The sequence below is a fragment of the Anser brachyrhynchus genome (assembly GCF_964034855.1).
Source record: "Anser brachyrhynchus genome assembly, chromosome: 10".
Taxonomy (NCBI): domain Eukaryota; kingdom Metazoa; phylum Chordata; class Aves; order Anseriformes; family Anatidae; genus Anser; species Anser brachyrhynchus.
Window position 1 is genome coordinate 1,485,630 of NC_137705.1, and position 17,774 is coordinate 1,503,403.

Genomic DNA, 17,774 nt, shown 5'->3' on the forward strand with positions numbered 1-17,774 from the left:
AGGGAGGTGTGACATGCGTTTTGCATGGCTGATGTCCCTGTGTGCTTTAACTAGGGGACTGCATGAGAGAAATAGAATAAAATCCTATTACCAGGTAAAGCATCCTGGGGGAAGGCAGTGGTAGCAAGCCTAAGAAACAGATGTCTTTAAGCTCCTGGCACTCCTACAAAGCCAGGCGCATATAATTGAATGAATAGCTCTGAATCACAAATAGAGATCATAAATTCTGCAAAAGGTTGTCTTTCAAACTCATAATGCCTGGAGGAAATGGAAAGACTGAAAATACGTGCCTTTTAATTGCATTCGTGAGGTTCAAAGACTGGGTGTCAGGAGCTGCCACCCCCACCTTGGCGCTGAGCAGAAAGCCAGGATGTTCTGAGAGGGGCGTTTGACACCCGGCAAGATTTTACAGTGGAGAAAACGAAGCACAAGCAGGCTGCCCACAGAGGCCGTGGGGTCCTGGAGATGTTCCAAACCTGAACGGACAAGGCCCTGAGAAACCTGGCCCGAGCTCATAAAGTGCCGAGGCTGGTCCTGCTCTGGGCCAGAGTCAGGTCTGATCCTGAGTCCTCCACGGCTCCCTTCCAACTGATTCTCTGTTCTGTGGCTCAAAATAAAGAGATCCCTTAAAATTAAGTAGTACCACAATTCTAAATAAAAACCACTCTATAAGACGGGATGATATGATGAGGTGTGAGTAATGCATCAGTGAAAAGAAGGATGAACTACAATACAGGTCACAGTACTAATAATCTCAATGCATTACAGCAGACTGCAGAAGGAAAAACTAATTTATAAGAGCAATATCCTTACTTCTGCAGAGGTCAAAAATTATAAAGGACTTTCTATTCACTTGGAGATAACAAAAATACTGGATAATCTATGGCACGCTTTTAGATTCTAGCTATTCCTGGTGGAGTGGAAGACTGATGTTGGTTTTTTTTATTATTTTTTTGCTAAAGGAAAAAAAACGTTGTCCAAAGTTTTGGTTGTTTATCTATAAAAAGAATTCATCCACCTTGATAGATACAATAGAAGTCCCATGAGAAGGCTTTAAGACATAAGCAAGTCTGGTGGAACATTGATCCTGACTTTGTCAAAAATCAGGCAGACAAAATCCTCAGAGCTGTCAAGGGGAAAAAAAAAATCTCTTCCTATGAGCTAAATTGTTCATAAGTGGCAGGGGGCCAGGTTGGATGGAGAAAGGCATTAGAATTTTTTGACCAAGTGCATCCATTTTATCACCCCTGAAATGTCAAACTACCCAACTCCCAAAGGCATCTTTTCTGGCAGCTGTTAAAAGAAAACCAAAAAAGCCACAACCAACCAGAAGGGAGAAAAAAAAAAAAAAACACCTCACACAAGGAAAGTAGTAGCTGCTTGAATTGTTATCAATCTGTTTTCCCATTCTTTACTCCCCACATCAGCTTTCCCCCTCTTAATCCACCCTATGAAGGACCAAGAGGAGATTTTGCTCCTTTTCTATTCTAATCACACCTACCACATTTCAGCAGCTTTTTTCTTTGTACAGTTTAAAAGAAGCTACCAAATGAGCACAAATTTATTTGTACTGGATCAAAGTAATTATTTTAATTAGCACAGATAGTTGGGATAAATATGGATAGCCATGGAATTTGTGAGTAAAATAACTACTGGTTATTATTTGAGTGAAATAATAACAAATAATAAATTTTATTACCATTCACTAGCATATGAGCAATCTTTTTCTTTCCTCAAATTCCCTGACTCATATGAAGTTATTAAATATAGGATTTACTTGACAGTATCTGTATATAATTACTTACCACATAAAATGTCATCTGTGGTTTATGAGCAGTTAAATGCTAACAGTCACCATCCCATTTCACTGTGAGGTTCAGTTTTGCTGCACATATGGATGTTTAAGTTGCAGTGCAATGCTTGTGATATCTTCCCCGGTTAAAATAAATAATTAATAAATAAAAATAAATAACTCAGATTCAGCCTTCCCACATTAATATTCATGCTTGAGTTTAAAATTCACTTTCCATAAATATTCTCCGTTGTCTGCTGTGTCTACAAATATTCATCCTGATAAATTAGTTGGCTTTGAAGAAGGCAAACTCAAAGAAAGTGATAAAGCAAATTCTACTTTTTTTTTTCTTCTTCTTCAGTAAATACCCATTCAAAATACTCACCTCCGCTCAGGGATACTCACATTTGATGGTGATATTTTATAATTTATAATTGGCCTAGGGATGTGCTGATCGCATGTTCTGGAAAGGAAAAATATCCTGAGGTGCTGAACATACAGTATATGGTAATTAATTTTATGTTCAAGTTTTAACACAGTAACACAATAGTTATCAGATAACATGATCTTTAAAGCTTGATCCTTAAAGCTACTTGTAAAACTTTTAGTGAATGGAATAAATCACCTCAAATTAAGCCTCCTTCCACAGACATCGGTTGGAAATATTAGATTCTAATCAACCTAGTATGATTGATTAGAAGGAACCAACCGTATTGATAATTGTGGGCAGACTTTCCCAAGTCTTGGCATAAAAATGCAACTCATAGAAGAGAGTTAAACTATTTTCTGCAGATGAGTGCAAACCACACTGCTAAAAGTACTGGTCAAAGAAAGGAGGAGCGAGCACACCTCTGCCATGGCCCCAGGAGCCCCAGGACGTGGGGACGGATGGGTGACGGCTGCTGGTACTGCACTCCCTGCGCACACCCCGCGTCCTGCTCGGCTGCAGCCACTCCTCGCTCATCATCTCGTATCATCTCTGTACCAAAGGCAGGCATGAAGCTGGATCTGTATTTCTTTTTCTCCTTTTTGCAGTGTTTCTATCCTCCATCTTCAGTCTTCTGTTTCACTGCTCCATCCTCTGTTAATATTGTGTTGTCTTATTACGATGTCCTTGTTAGCACATTTCTAGGCTGTACAATAAAAATGATCAATTCCAATTAGCATTTTTGTCCATTATCATAATTTTTGTTCTCAATATGCTTTCAGACAGAGCCATGGCTGCATTTCTAAGTTTGAATGAGTCCATCTGACTAAAGGGCAAGTGAAACAAGCAAAAAGAACAAACCAGAACTCAAAGCAGTGACAGGAAGCAGAGAAGAGAAGGGGAGCGTTCCCTGGGATCCCACCAGGATGGAGATCCGCACTGCACAAAACTTGGCTGCAGTGACAGATGCAGGGGGTTCAGCAGCAAGCTGGAGGTGTGACAGGACAGGGTAGCTGAGATACTTTGGATTTCTGCAGAGCCTTTGAACTAAAAAATTCCCTGCAGGAGAGGCCCATGGGGAAGAGTCACCTGGCAGAAGAGCTTGATTAGCGTCAGAGAAGAAGCACACAGATGGCAATGATTCCATGCATCTCTCCCCCCACCTCTAAAATAAATTATTTAAAGGGAAATTGCTTGTGATCGGCATGGGTCTCCACAGAACTACCTGCCCTCAGGTCCTCTCCCGAGCCCACCTCCGTGGGAGGGAATACTCTGCTCTGCTGCCACTCAATAAAACAAACTAAATAAATGTCTACATGGATCCCAATTAAGACCAAAACTTAAAAGGAAAATAAAAGGCAGGTGAATGCCACACAGATTTTTAAAACTATTTGTGAAGGTCTGCGGGAAGAACACCTGTCAGAGCCTTTGACAGAAGTGGAACAAAACCTCCCTGATCTGGGAGGCAAGGAAAAAAAAGATTAAACTTACCCTCTTCTCTTCCTTTTGAGACCTGCACGCCACTAGCATAAGACAGAGAAAACACAGTAAAATGTTTTTAAAGAAAGCAGCTGGCAGTAAGTCTGTAGCCTATTCAGGCATCTAAACTAAACATTAACTCTGTCTTCATGTTGTTAAATATGAATAATACCTTTTTGTTCTTGTGGAGGATCTGCTGGGATCATGCTTCATAAACAACTCGTCTTGAAATGTTCAGTGATGCTCAGAGGACTGATGCAACCTATAGCGACAGATGGAAAGACAAGATTAAGACTACTTTAAAATGAGTAATAACACTCCTCTGCGTTCAGCGTGCTAACAAGACTCTTAAGTCTTAGTATCTCTGTTGAAAGAGTAAAGGTGACTAAGGAAATGGTAATTAGAACAACCAAAATTTGAGAAACGTATCTAGATAGTAGGAAGGGTTGACCACAAAGAATAGAACACAGAATTTTAACCTGCAGACATAACCTGAATCAAAGAACGCAGCAAGCAGGTGTGTGAACAAAACATTCCAGCAGTGCATCCAACAGTGACGGGGTAAGTCTTTTTTTTTTGTACAGACATGGAGCTTATATACAGAAAACTTCTGTACTAATAATATGCCTCTCTGTATGTTATGATTTGGTTCAATAGATACTATTTTAAGTGAAAAATATTTGTTTGTGCAAAATTGTCCCAGCTTTAACACTATTTTCCCTCGGTGATTTAAGGTAAACACTGAATTCTAAAAGAAAGTACACACAACGCTGAAAGCACATGCATTTTTTATTGCATCTTTGCCTGTGACAGAACTTCTTTTGGATTTTAATTCATTCCACTTAACATTTAAGCATCCTATGTATCTATAAACATAAGCTTAATTCAAAGCTGGTGTTTATTAGCAAGATAATTGCACTTATTACTTAAGCACAGTGCCTAGCTGGCATTCAGCCCAGATTGGACTTTTCTCTCTGTTGTATCTGCAGAAAGATTTGGACCGGTTTCAACAAAAGCAGATGCTCAACCAATTAGGAAGAACTGCACCCGAGCCCCAAAACTACCCTCCAGCCCATTTGGTGTATGTGGAGGTGAACTGGCCACGCACAGGAGCCAGGAAACGCAAATGGGAGCCAGCAGGTGAGCACCCGAGGTTGGGAGAGGGCAGGCACAGCTCTGACCGGAGGCCAGCGGAGAGGCACCACAGGCATGGAAAACAGAGAGAACTGAGTCTGAGGTGGTTGATACCAGCCGTGACGATAACAGAATTTCAGAGAAGCCACTAAAGTGGAATTTTGAGCAAACTCATTAATACAGTACCTGTTTTAATATTGTTACAAGTGAATTTCAATTGGAAAATGAAGTTTAACACGCCATGTACCATCATCACACTGTCCCCATATTTGTACATACAGAAGGTGTTCAGTATTCAAAGCAAAGCATACAATAACACCAGACCAAGTTGCTACATTTCAAAGTACCTTTACTATCACTTAAGTGCAATACTGCCTTATAGAAGTAATACTTTCAGTTGGTGTATGGCAGATTACTTTACTCAGAAATGAATTTATTATTGTTTTAACATCTTTAACTTACACGGATGTTTTGAAAAGAATGAAAGAATGGCCCATCACCTTACACATCTATAACCATCTCCAAAGTTTAATTTTTCCCACTTCCTATAATCTTCACAAGGAGGTTTCTGTGGACAACTTCTATTTATTGCATTAGAAATTGGGTGTATTAATTGCTTAGGCAATATTTGCAGTAAAAGTAGTTTTGAAGCAACTGTTCAAAATGCCTAAGTATTTTCTAGGATTAACAGTCTGGTATTTTTATACACAAGGTGGGATGGAAGGAGGAGAGAAGGACAGTTCACACATATCAAGAGTGGTTGGTTTGCAAACATATGAAAGCCCTTAAATCCTATTTCTGAAAGGGTTGGTAGCCAACATGCCAGCTGGTCAGAGCTCTGCCTAGAATGGTTATTTCTTAATGATTTTTTTAAGTGAAAGCTCTGAAAGACTCAAAACTCATGTGGAGTGCAATGAATTTGGTTTTACCCAATGCCCATCAAAGTATATCAGCCCAAGCCCCTACAGCAGTCAAAGAGTAGCATACTTAGTAAACACATGGCTATTCCCCCCCGCCCCACCCACCACCACGTGAATGTTTTGCTTTTTAGTATAGTAGTTAGCATTATTCCTTTATATAAATACCTGTAATTTGATGAGCAGATGCTCCATGGCATGTAAATCAGTGAACCATGCAGATCCAGAAATGAATCCCAAAACTTTAACCTCTTTGTCTTCTTTCCTTTGGTGACTGGTAAGACAAGGCCATATTATTCTCTCATGGAGGGGGGAAAAATTGATGCAATATTCTTTCCATTATTTATTTTCATTTGATACTTAGCTGCATATTGATAAAGGACCACAGAGCTGGAGGAAACTGCCTTGCTGCCAGTTTACTGTGAATGTAGAAAACCATCTGCTTTTGAAATGAATGTTCCTTTCCCTCTTTAATAATTAACTCTTGGTGATCAAATACATCCTTCAGTCTGGTCTATAAAGGGGAAAAAGAAGAGAAAGTGCACTCATCCATCAAAGAAAAACACACTGAAAAATTTTCTTTGTAATTCATTGCTATAATCAGACTAACAGAGCTGGGCCACCAGACAAGGAAAAATATCCTTGTACATGCAATGTTTTGTGACCTGGATTAGCACAAATTCCAGATGTAAAACCATTTGGACCCCCAAGGCTGGTTTGGATTTATATCTAAGATAGTCTGTAATAAAGACTGTGAAGAAAACCACAACACAGATGAAACTCCAGATGTGTTTCACAAGGGATCGGCCCCTGGTGAAGAGATCTCAATGGCAGAAATAGCTCCGTAAATCGTTACTGGCTCCTCATTCACCTGTAACCTTTTGATCTCAGACCATTTCCAACAAGATAGATATCTGCATTATAAAAGCAGCTGATTTGCTCTGTTCTATGAGGATGTCAAAGATTAATGGGTCCTTGGAATTTAAATAATTGTCTTTCTGGGTCAAGATCAAGGTGAATGAGGTGGGGAAATAAAATCTGCCTGTTCAGTAGATAAGTAGAGCATCAAAGGGAAGGTTGGAGGACTGGGAAATCCCACAGCTGCAAACTGCTGAAAGCCGGGAAAGCCGGTGATTGTGCAGTGACAAGGATAGCCCCCACCCCCTTTTTTATTAATTGTTTTTGTTATCAACACCCTGAAGCCTTCCATCTGTATCTTCTTACAAATCTCCTTTTGCCTGTTCATATAAAATGATAGCAAGTGTTTCTGTAAAACAAAGAAAAATTATAAAAAATGTAGTTGAAGAGCCTATACTTAGCTAAATGCATGTATACAAATATCCATACACAGAAAGTATATAAGGTAGACAGAAAGACTAGAGTTTTTAATAAAAAAATAATTTCTGGCAAAAAAAATCAAATTGAGTACATCTAATCACAGACATCAACAATCAGATTGAACATATAATTGACCCTTGCAATTTAGTTAAACAGATGCATGTAAACTGAAACTTGCCAAATTAATTAGCACCCCCCCGTACACACCCCTAGAAAAAGTAAAACAGATTTGTATTTGTAACATACAGACCCAGACCAATAAATCACCTAACAGGAAGAAACCACAATGCCAGGTGACTCGGAGTTAACTGCAGCCTGTTGCGTGTACCCTGCGACATGCAGGTTTCCGCGAGCATCACGTACCAGTGGAGCCCGATTTCTGAAATATTTGCCAATCACACAGGGGAAAAGACTTACAAACAAGCTTAAATGAGAATTAATTTACAACAGACAATAAATAATATCTGACATTTCTCTCTACTGTAGCCTCTATATGCTGCCCAAGAGTTGCTCCCACCTTCGTCCATCATTTAAAGCTATCAGTCCCAGTTCAAAAACCTGGCTGCAACATACTCTTGTTTGCATTCTGAAAGCAAAAATCTTTACTGGCATCCACATGACAGCCAGAATAACACACCACACTTTAGGTACAGCCAAACAGTGACTTGGTTCGAGCCTGTGTTCCACAGATGAACGGCTTAACACAGTTGCTCTTGCCCAGTATCTGACCTCCTTGACGGATTCTGTACCCAGATTCTGTTCAGTCCAACATACCTTTATTCCACAAGGTGTAATTCACAAAGAAATATTTCCCTCATGATTTACAGAATTGCATAACATAAAGTTAAAATAATGGCAGAGGAAAAAAAAAGAATTAGAACCTATAATCACTGAAGAAGAAATATGTTTTCAAATGTGATTTGCAAATAGACAGTGAATCAATGAGGCAGGGAGACTAGAGGATGCTTCTATAGGAAAAACGGCCAGGGAATGAAAAGTGGGACATTTAACAAGGCATTGCACTCCTTTACTGCTACTTGCATGGACTGTCTTCACTCATTAATCTGCAAATTATTCACTGCTGGATCCTCAGTTAAGTTATTAGCTAGACTTTATTTCTGCCTTTTTTTTCCTATGCACCACAGACATCCAGGCTGATGTACTTACATTAGCCAAAGGATTTACTAGCCTGTGTATCCCAGGGATGTGATGCACCACAAGCAACTCCTCCAGCAGGAGCATCCAAGAGCAGCAGGGTTACACCTGACAGGCCCAACTCAAAACACACCTCACCTCTTGCACACACATCCAGGGCTGCACGCTTAATGAGCATGTGTGACCCTTGACTTGCCAATATATAAATTGCATGGGTAATTACTAGAGGAGTTCTTCATGCACATGAAAGCACTCTGAATTACACTTAGACTTGTCCTTCTAAATTCACCGTGAGAAATTTGGGATATACCCAACGCATAGTAAAGAGAAAGACGTACAATGGCAAACTCAATATATATTATATAGATACCAGAGCCTTAATAATGGTGACAAAAGGAGTAATACAGACAGGAAGGTTAATCCTAGTGCATCATAGGCTTTACAGAATAAAGTCACTGGAGCAATAGTAGAGGGAGCAGTGGGTGTTCACTGTGCGTAACCAGGAGTCTGCTCCTTTTAGAACATGTGGCAACAAACTCAAGAGCTCAGAGGCCAAGTTCAGAAGGAAAGCGCCATGATTTTAAGGCAGCAGAGGAAGGCAGACCTGAACCAAGGGTGACTGCTGGCAGGAGGGCACACAGCCACCCTGAGCAAAGCCCGGCCCCGCCGTGGGGCATGGGGCACACCAAGCCTCGGGCTGCTCATGCTCACAGGACACCAAAGGGGCACGTAGCTTCAGGTCACTGCGGCTCAGACTGAGCCCCCTACACACATTTGGGACACATTTGCTCTGCCTATGAAACACACACCTATTCTGAGATCTCGGTGATCTTTTTCTTCACTTTTTGTTGTCACAGAGACGTAGCTCCTGGGCACTAGAAGCTAGCAGCTCCGGGGGTGGTGCTTTCCAGTGGTCCCAAGCGCACACAGGAGCTGTTGTTCTAGCAGAGATTTTCAGAATGATTTTCAGGTGTGAGCTGGCAGAAAGTCATGGACATGTCGCCTAAATCCAGAAATCAAAGTCAATTCAGTTACTGTGCATCTTAACCAGCATTCATTCACTTTGGAGTCAATGTGGTATGGTATTCACGAGAAACGTAAGAAAAAGAAAACATTAAGCAGGGTAATCTCTGTCAGAAGCATGTGGAACTTTCCCTATGTGTCACAGACACTGAGCTGTCAGTAGTCTAAAAATAATAAAGGCAGATCTCAGTTTCTGTCGAATCAAACTGACACAAAAAAACTTGGATACTGGTGTAAAAGGGAGAAAAGAAAAATCAATGTCAATCCATTTCTTCACTCAAAAGTGACATACTCACAAGACAATTTGAGCTTTAAGACTGAAAAATGATTTCTATATGTTCTTTAAGTGTGTTCTGGAAGAAACTGAACCAAATAGATAATGTTCAAAACGACTATTTCCTAACTGAAATTTCCATAATTCCTCTACTATTTCCAAAGACAGTCAGCACAAAACAACAACAAAGCCTACAGCTAAAATTGCTTTTTCACAAAGAAGATGGTAAGAATGACTGCAAGAGAGGCAAGTCAGAAAGGTTTCTTCAGAGGGCAGAACAACTCGTAGGTCCACCTACGATTCCCACCATTAGTCTTTTAGAGCTATGTCCACTTAGACGCAGAGGGTATTTTTCATTTCAGTGATAGCTGTTGAAATGTGTGGCTGATATTCCATAACTGATGGAGAAAGACAGCTATCGTGAGAAGATGTTTTCTTCATTTATCAGGCAAGAAAGCTAAGGCAAAGTTAAGCTCAAAAGGATGAGTCCCATCTTTAAACACTCAGTAAGATCTCAACGACAGGAGGTAAGACACGACTCTGCAGCTGCATCAGTCTTAAAAATAACAAATATAGTTAGAAGAGCAGCAAGAGAAGAATAGCAATTTAATAATGGTGAGAGTTAAGGACACCAGGAAAAGCCTATTGATTTCCTGAGTTTTAGAGCAGGTCTTGCTTCAGCAGAACACAGGAGGCATTCAACAGTTTCATCTCCCAAAATCCCAGTGCTTTCAGAAGGGTTCAGGCTGCTCTTATGCATTATATTGAGCAGCCATGGAGTGCACTAGCTACCTGTACCACCTAATAGCCTCAGCTGCTCCTGAGCAAAAGCCTCAGTCTCAGCTGCTTCCTCCCGAGCAGAGCAGCTCCCGCGTTGGGCAGCCTGGCCCCCGCACCACCAGGGCTAGGAGCTCACCTCTAAATATCGCACGGCACTTCCCCAAAGGTTACAAAGGATTGCTAGGTACATATTCTAACCTCTTATTTTTTGTACAGGAAGAAACCTTTGGTTTTACTAATTGGCTTTATGGGTGGTGAAAGAGTAAAGTATCATCGTGCAAGGGGACTAGCAGGCTGGGGCTTCAGCGAGTCCCAGGGCACTAAAACAAAGCTCAGACTGAACAATGCTTAAGAATGAAAACGTAAGAGGAGGGTGTGGGGGGTGTTATTGACTGGTCAAGCCAAGACCTTTAGAACAAACATTTTTGTCTATATTGTTTAAAATTAGTTTTAGCTGCTCAGAGCACATGTATCCTTCAGGCTGCCTCTCCCACCGTCCTGTGGTGGTTCAGCATGAATCACTTCCATGCTGATTCACACCACAGCTCACAGGCTGAGGTGGCCAATAATTCAATTAGCCCAACTGAATTGAAAGTTGTATTTTATCTCAGTAATGCAGTAGTTTGGATCTTCATAATTTCCTTTGATTGCTCAGAAAAATTTGTACATAATAACATGATGAGTGGACAAAATTAAAAAGCCATTTTTAACTGGAGAAAGCCTTGCTCAGCCAGGACTGTAGTGTTTGCTGTAGCCTTGGAAAAGATGGAATTCAATTTAGCTTAGTCCCCTCAAAGGGACCACAGTGCTAAGTGATGGCAGAACCTGGTTTCGAGCCTAAACCTTTGGAGTTGAACACTCAAGCTTTTCCATTGCTTGATTCACAGGCAATAAAATAGCAAACAAGACAGAAAACACCAAGTACCATTTATGTGGCTACACTTCAATGAAAGAAATGGAAAATTCTGAAGAACTGTTCGCAGCCACACACAGTATTGCTCAGGCTGTTATAAATCTTATAAATTATTTCATATGCTGGTAAGAGGCAAGTAAGAAAATGAAAATTACACCAACAATGCTCTCCAGCTGATCAAATAAAGGATATCTTTAATTGCTCTACTGCGAGAAGCAGAAGACCACTGCGGCAGAGCAGAAAGCTCTGGCATGCTTCAGGCTGAAGACCCAACTCTGTTTAAAGGTAAGCTCCGCTATATACATCATGCCAGCTCAAATACAGTTCAAGAAAAAAAGCAATGGAAAAATATCCTGTCACTGTCTGCCTTTGCAAGAGATTTGTCTTTTGATGAGAAATAATTTGAATGCACCACGTGTGTATACACACAGTAATGTCAACTCATTTGATTATTTAATTTTCAAAGTTAAATCTTTCACCCTGTAGTACTTTGATATTTAAAACATTTTTCATTGCCAAGCTGTACTGAAACAGTTTTAATGTTACATTTTGGCTATGAAAGGAATGGATTGCTAGTTTCCAGATGCTTTATCCAAAATATTAGGGACGTACATTCATGAAACTTGAACCACAGAATTCAAATCCAGTTGGAAAAATGGTCCAAACATTTGTTTTCATCTAAGATAAGACTACATCACCAAAAAAAAAAGTGTTAAATATATTTTCATTAAGTTGCTTTTATTTCTGCTTTATAACCCAGTATGAATTGAACTCAAATCAAAAATACAAAACCTGTTTTTGCATTCAGACCGAGATTCAAGAAACTTCACAAGCCCGCGTTAAAACAACCACTGGTTCACATACTTCAACTATTTCAGATGAAATACACATAGCTGGAAAGCTTGACACATGTTTAGCATTAGAAATATGCGTAAACACCATGCGAAACTAAGACCTAGCTTACAGTTCATATTCAAACTGTGCCAAGGTTTAAATGGAAAGGTAAACTATTACTGAATTGCTGTTCCCAACTCATCTCGGTCTCATTGTTCAAACCACCAGAAGCAGCACTGAACTGCTCGGAGCCCTCTTCTCACAGCTTTGTTCTAAAACAATGCTGGAATCATGAATAAGCAAAACCTGTGGTACTGTGGTGAGCAAACACCACAGATAGGATATTGCAGACATATCACTCCTGACAGGGCTAAGCAATAGGTGATACAGATAAGTGAGGTTGGAATAAAATATGATTAAACCAGTCTTCTCCATTCTGTTTTGATTTAAGAGTACAAAGTGCAAACTATTCATCTTCTGCCTAGAAGCAGTAAATCAACTGATAAAGAAAAGTGAGAAGTAAGTGGGGTGCCAAGAAAATCAAATCATCACGTGCTGGTAAACTGCTTATGTAAAGCAGGAAAATAGGATTAAATAACGGTGCAGAAGTATTGGCCCGAGCGACCATCAGAGTTTACATAGGCTTAGTATGGGCACAGAAATTAACATCAATTGTGGCCGCACCGCCACGAGGGACAGCCACCGTGCTCCCCTGCTCGGCATGGAGAAAAGGCACCAGGGTTCTCCTGTGGCTCCAGGAAGGTGATTATAGCCAAAGCGTATTTCTATTCGCTGCTGGCTTGGAGGTCAGTAGTGCTCTAAGGTGGAACCCACCGCTGTAGGAGGGTAAGCCCAGGTAGGTATCACCCAGCAGGAGACCCAGGCACCTTCCCTTATTCTCACTGTGTGAACGTAAGGGAGGAAGGAAAAAAAGCAACAATTTTTTGGTTTTTTTTCCAATCCCAAAACAAATACATATATAAACCAACTTAATTTGGGACCGAAAATATATTATAATCCAAAGCCATAAATCCATTTGCTTTCAAAAATATGAATTCGCCACGTTTGGTTGTGTCTGATTGTCTATGCTGCAATAAATAAAAACAATCTCTTCACAAAGTGTTTGCCAGATCTGCAGATAGGTAGGTTTTTACCAAAAACAAACGGTAATTAAAAATGTTCCCATCTCTATCAGATGTGGCAAAGGACCCTTCCAGGAATAGCTTGCACATCACTACAGAAAGATCAGCCCCCTGGTGCAAAAACCACACTGGATCCACGGAACTCCTCTCACTTCACACAGCTGACTTGTCGGGCTTTTAACCCTGACTGCCTGATGCCAGCAGTATTTACCATGTCCCAACTTCACTTGCTCTGCCCAAGTGATGAGTGGTCCTTCAGACAAGTTTATCCTTTGCAACCACAACGCAGCCCATGCAGCTCGCCCTAGGTCAGGAATTACCAGGTGGTTTTCTTGTGCTCGTTACAACACAATGCAGAGCTGCACTCACCCAACCTGTGGCACACAGCCCCTGAAGCCTGACAAACACCCATGCCCAGCACCACTTCTATTTCTGCCCACAGAAAGCTCCTCCCCTCTTCCTCACAGAGTATTTAAGAAAGAATTAAATTGGAAAGTCTGAATGCTGCAAGAAATGACACTGCTTTGTTCCTTCCTAGAAATAATGATTCCATTAAACACACCGCCTCATCCCGTGGTGCTCCGGATTCACTTCTGCTGGCGTGAAGTCATTGAATGCAGACAGCAGCACAGCAAAACACAACATATTTTAAACTTGTAGGATGAGAAAGTCTTAGTGTTTAAATGAAATCATTATACTGAGGGTAGGCTGTAATACTGAACTACTGAGGAATACACTACGGAGCCTCCCGAGGAAGGATCAATGTGTCAGCCAGGAAGGGATGGAATCACGAGGCAGAATTGGCGTTCTTTAGAGAAATAACAAGGCAAAATGAGCTAGAAACAAGCTGAATGGGTGAAATGAAGGGGATAATCCTGCGTTTTTCACAAAAGCCTACAAGAAGATTAGTTGCTAGCACCAGCTATATTCTTGCAGCACAGTGGTTAAGGAGTGCTTGATGAGCAATGGGTAATAATTCTTCCTTCACCAATACTGTAAATCAGTAATAACAACAGAAATCCCTGTACCACCACTACCTCAACTCCATGATTAGCAATACTTTTTGCATCTGGATTTTAACTACTTCACAAATGAATGATTTGATCTCTCAATGACAGCTGGAGAAACTGGGCCTGGTTGGGTGCAGCAATGGGGCCACACATCGGTGCTGGCAGCCACCACCGCGTCCCTGCCCAGCACAGCACAGGCTCAGCACCGGGTGGGCTCATCTCCCAGAGCGGCATGGACACAGCTCTCGGCACCATAGAGAAGAGGAGATGAGGCCACAGCCTCTTCCTCGAGGAGGCAGGAAGGGAGCCGGTCTTGGCAAGTGCTGTATTTTGGATAATCCCTCAAGGCTGGCGCAGCTCAGCATGCAGCCACCTCGCTATGGGAAATAAACGGGGTATGACACAGTTCTCAGCCCATTCCCTCTGACAAGATACAAGAAGACTCTCAGTTGACTGAGTTAGACCATAAGGAGTAAAGCTGGAGAGACCTTGCCTCAGGCACTGCCTGACATGACACCTGATCTGCTCCTAACACTGAACAGAGGACCTGGCCACCTCTGAGAGGTTTCCCATCACTGCACCTTCCTCCCCCGTGCTCACTGCAGAACCTCACACGTTTCCTACAGCTGCGTTTTGCAGCTGAAGTGAAGTTTTCCTGAGACTGACAGGCTGGGAAGGCAAGCAAGCCCCCTTCAGGTTTGTAAATCCAATGTCATTTGCACAGCAGGTCTGTGAAAAAAGTATTTCTTCATGCTGTTTCACCTGATGCCAGCAGTTACAGCGGCTAGGAAGAGAAAGAGGGAAGAAACAGAAAGCATGAACCAGAAGGGCTCGGAGAAGTTAAAAACCCTGCGTCTACTAGAGGAAACAGCATTAACATGGATATGAAAATAACTGCACCAGATCTTAGTTCAAAGGGGTTCTTTGCTCCTCACAAAGCCAATTACACAGAGCAAGTTAATTAGTTCCACCAGGCAGCAATCTGCACGAAGCAGCAGCCCTGGCTGACGGCTGAAGCACTGACCAAGGACTGGTGTGCCAGAACCTGACTGTGCACACGTGTGCAGATCCAGGGAGGTAATTTAAGAGCAGTAACAACCATAGCATCTCTAAAACTCATATCACATTGTTGCATATAAATGCATGCAGCTTCCACGCATTACTTTATTTTCCATAGTACCCAAGCTGTAACCTGTGCATGATTTCCAGATTCATTATGTTCCCACACGGTCTCCTTGTACAGATGGGCCAAGCCAGAAGCCTTGTTTTGCAGGAAAGCCACAGAGCTGTGCTTCCTCACATCATCCCTCCTGAAAACGAGCAGGAAGCAGCAAGGAAGCCATAGTCCCATCACTTCACCAGGTAACGTGAGCTCAGAAACCCCTCTGACAACCCTTCCAGGAGTGTCCTCAATGCACTAAGTTTTCAGCCTCCCCCAGAGAGATTGATGTTAGGGCGCGCACCAGCTAATCCTAATGCACCGACTGAACGCTAACCTACAGTCACAGGCCTGGAAAACCGGGAGGCTGTAACATGGTTAGAGAAGGAGGTGCTGCCACAGGTGCTCTACAGCTATCAGCAGAGACTTTTGCCAGCAAATTGTCCAAGGCACGTATCCACTTCTCAAGGAGAAGGAGCAGGGGCTCGTGCCGCCAGCAGCACCCCAACCCACCCAAGGGCAGGCACAGACACAGGTGAGCAAGTGGTCACAACACTTGCACAACACTATAGGGGCAAGTGCTCATCTTCACACACTGTGCTGTCAGCAGGTGCGACGGAGCACAGTGGTGTTTCCAGTGAAGAAACTGGGGGTTTGGACACCAAACAGAGCTGTAAGGATCTTTTTCCCTTTCTGTATCCAGAAACTTCTGGTTGAATAATCCTATCCTAAAGCACGGTTTGTAGAGTACTTGGCATTAATTCCGCAGGCGTGTTGCCATGAGCATTCAATCACAGTGCTCAATTACACAGCAACTGAATGCTGACACCTACTGACACACCAAGCCCTCCGACTGCAGCAGCACTGCCGAGAGCTGACTGATGCGCATCACTCGGCTCCTCGCTCAGCACCAGGGCTGCACAGCTCCCCGGAGCAGGGAAGTGTCTGCAGCCCCCCGAACAGCAGAGCTTTTCCCAAGCGTGTAAAGGAGCTGCGTGTAAATGCTTCGAAGTCACACGCAGGATTACTCACGTAAGTATCTGCGAGTCAGTGTGGCATCAGAGGGGAAACCTGAAGAAACGTGGTGATTCAGCTACCGGAGTCATTCAACACTTCCATGACCTTTCGGGAAAAGAAATAATTTTTCCATTAGGTACGCATTCAAAGATGATGCCAGGACTTTGAAAACAAATAATGAAACACATTAATCTTATCATCATTAGCCTGGATGGGAACAAAACATCTGTTGATCTCAGTCCATAGTCCAGCAACTACACAAAATCTTTGCTAAATCAAGTCTTAGTAAGAACTTGAAAAATAATTTCAAATATTACTGATTTCACTGAGCTAGATTTAATTTCCTCCATATTGCACCACCTAAAGAAATGCAGATTTACACAGAAGTATACATGAAAATAAAGCTAAGAAGATTTACAGGGAAATTTGGACTAGAATCTATGACCTGATTTCAGAGATCACTTAGGGATTGATAAATAGGGAGTGCATTGTTTCACGGGGTTGCCCTGACCCAGGTCATCTTTTGGCATCAGTAGGGTGCTGGAGCCATGTGTGAGAAGCATGAGCACCAAAACCACCAACCCACTGCTTCTGGATTACCGCTCTTGGGCCACTGTATAAAGGAAATCAAAGCAGTAATAATGAATTATTATTATAGGATCACAAAATTGACTGTTAACTCTATCCCTTTTGGTTGTAACAGTGTTGCTTTGGGAGGAAAAAATCCTATTCTATTAACATTGAAAAGAACTGACTGCAATAATTATTTCATATTTCTGTGCAAGTGTACATGAGAACTTCTGCAGCTGTTACATGGGGTTTTGCTATTATTACTGTAAACTGCAAACTCTGACACAGAAACACACACAAATTCCTTTTTTTCCTTCTTTCTTGAAATAGAACAGGGAAAAAGCCCTCTGTTCTCTAACACCTCCTTAGCAGATGGCGATGAAGCTGAACACCTCCCACACCCAGCTGGAGGGGATGCCAGAGGAAAATTCCTCCCCCACGCCCAGCTGAGGAAGGCAGCACAGAGCAGAGGAGGTGGCGAGAGCCCCGCAGGGATGCCACGGGGAGCCCCCGCACCGCCCATGGCCCCCAGCTGAACAGCCTTCCACTTCAGCTGCTCTGGATCAGAGTTCTTCTTTCTTAGCTCTCTCCTGAAGTCAAAGCTGCTCTCCTCCTCTCCCTGCCTAGATGCTCAGCCCTTGCACAAGCACCCAGCATTATCCTTTTCCCTCTTCTCCTCTTGAGACTTCGCTCTTCTTCATGGGAGGGATTGAACTTCTCTGCCATTTGTCAGAATCACAAGCTTTTCTACAGGGAGACTTTTTTTTTTCCCCATGTAGCGAGGAGGACAGAGTTAAAAACAAAAATGTT

At 42.2% G+C, this 17,774-nt stretch overlaps 1 protein-coding gene across 7 annotated transcripts in view; it reads right to left on the reverse strand.

Moving 5' to 3' along the window:
* LOC308200365 (uncharacterized protein) overlaps positions 1-17,774 on the reverse strand; it is a 67,207-nt gene that overhangs the window by 19,841 nt on the left and 29,592 nt on the right. For 2 of the 7 annotated variants that reach the window (XR_013955562.1, XR_013955563.1), the window contains exons 2-8: positions 16,410-16,499; positions 5,918-6,263; positions 3,871-3,960; positions 3,711-3,742; positions 2,642-2,925; positions 2,198-2,255; positions 477-601 (exon numbers count right to left, since the gene is read on the reverse strand). Coding sequence is in view for 1 of the 7 variants with exons in the window: in XM_080606009.1 (XP_080462135.1) it covers positions 2,198-2,255; positions 2,642-2,790 (207 nt within the window). In the remaining 6 variants the exon portion in view is untranslated. Of the gene's footprint in view, positions 1-91; positions 608-2,197; positions 2,256-2,641; positions 2,926-3,710; positions 3,743-3,870; positions 3,961-5,917; positions 6,264-16,409; positions 16,500-17,774 lie in introns of all 7 variants that reach the window. The other 5 variants (XR_013955564.1, XM_080606009.1, XR_013955559.1 and 2 more) reach the window with 4 other exon arrangements.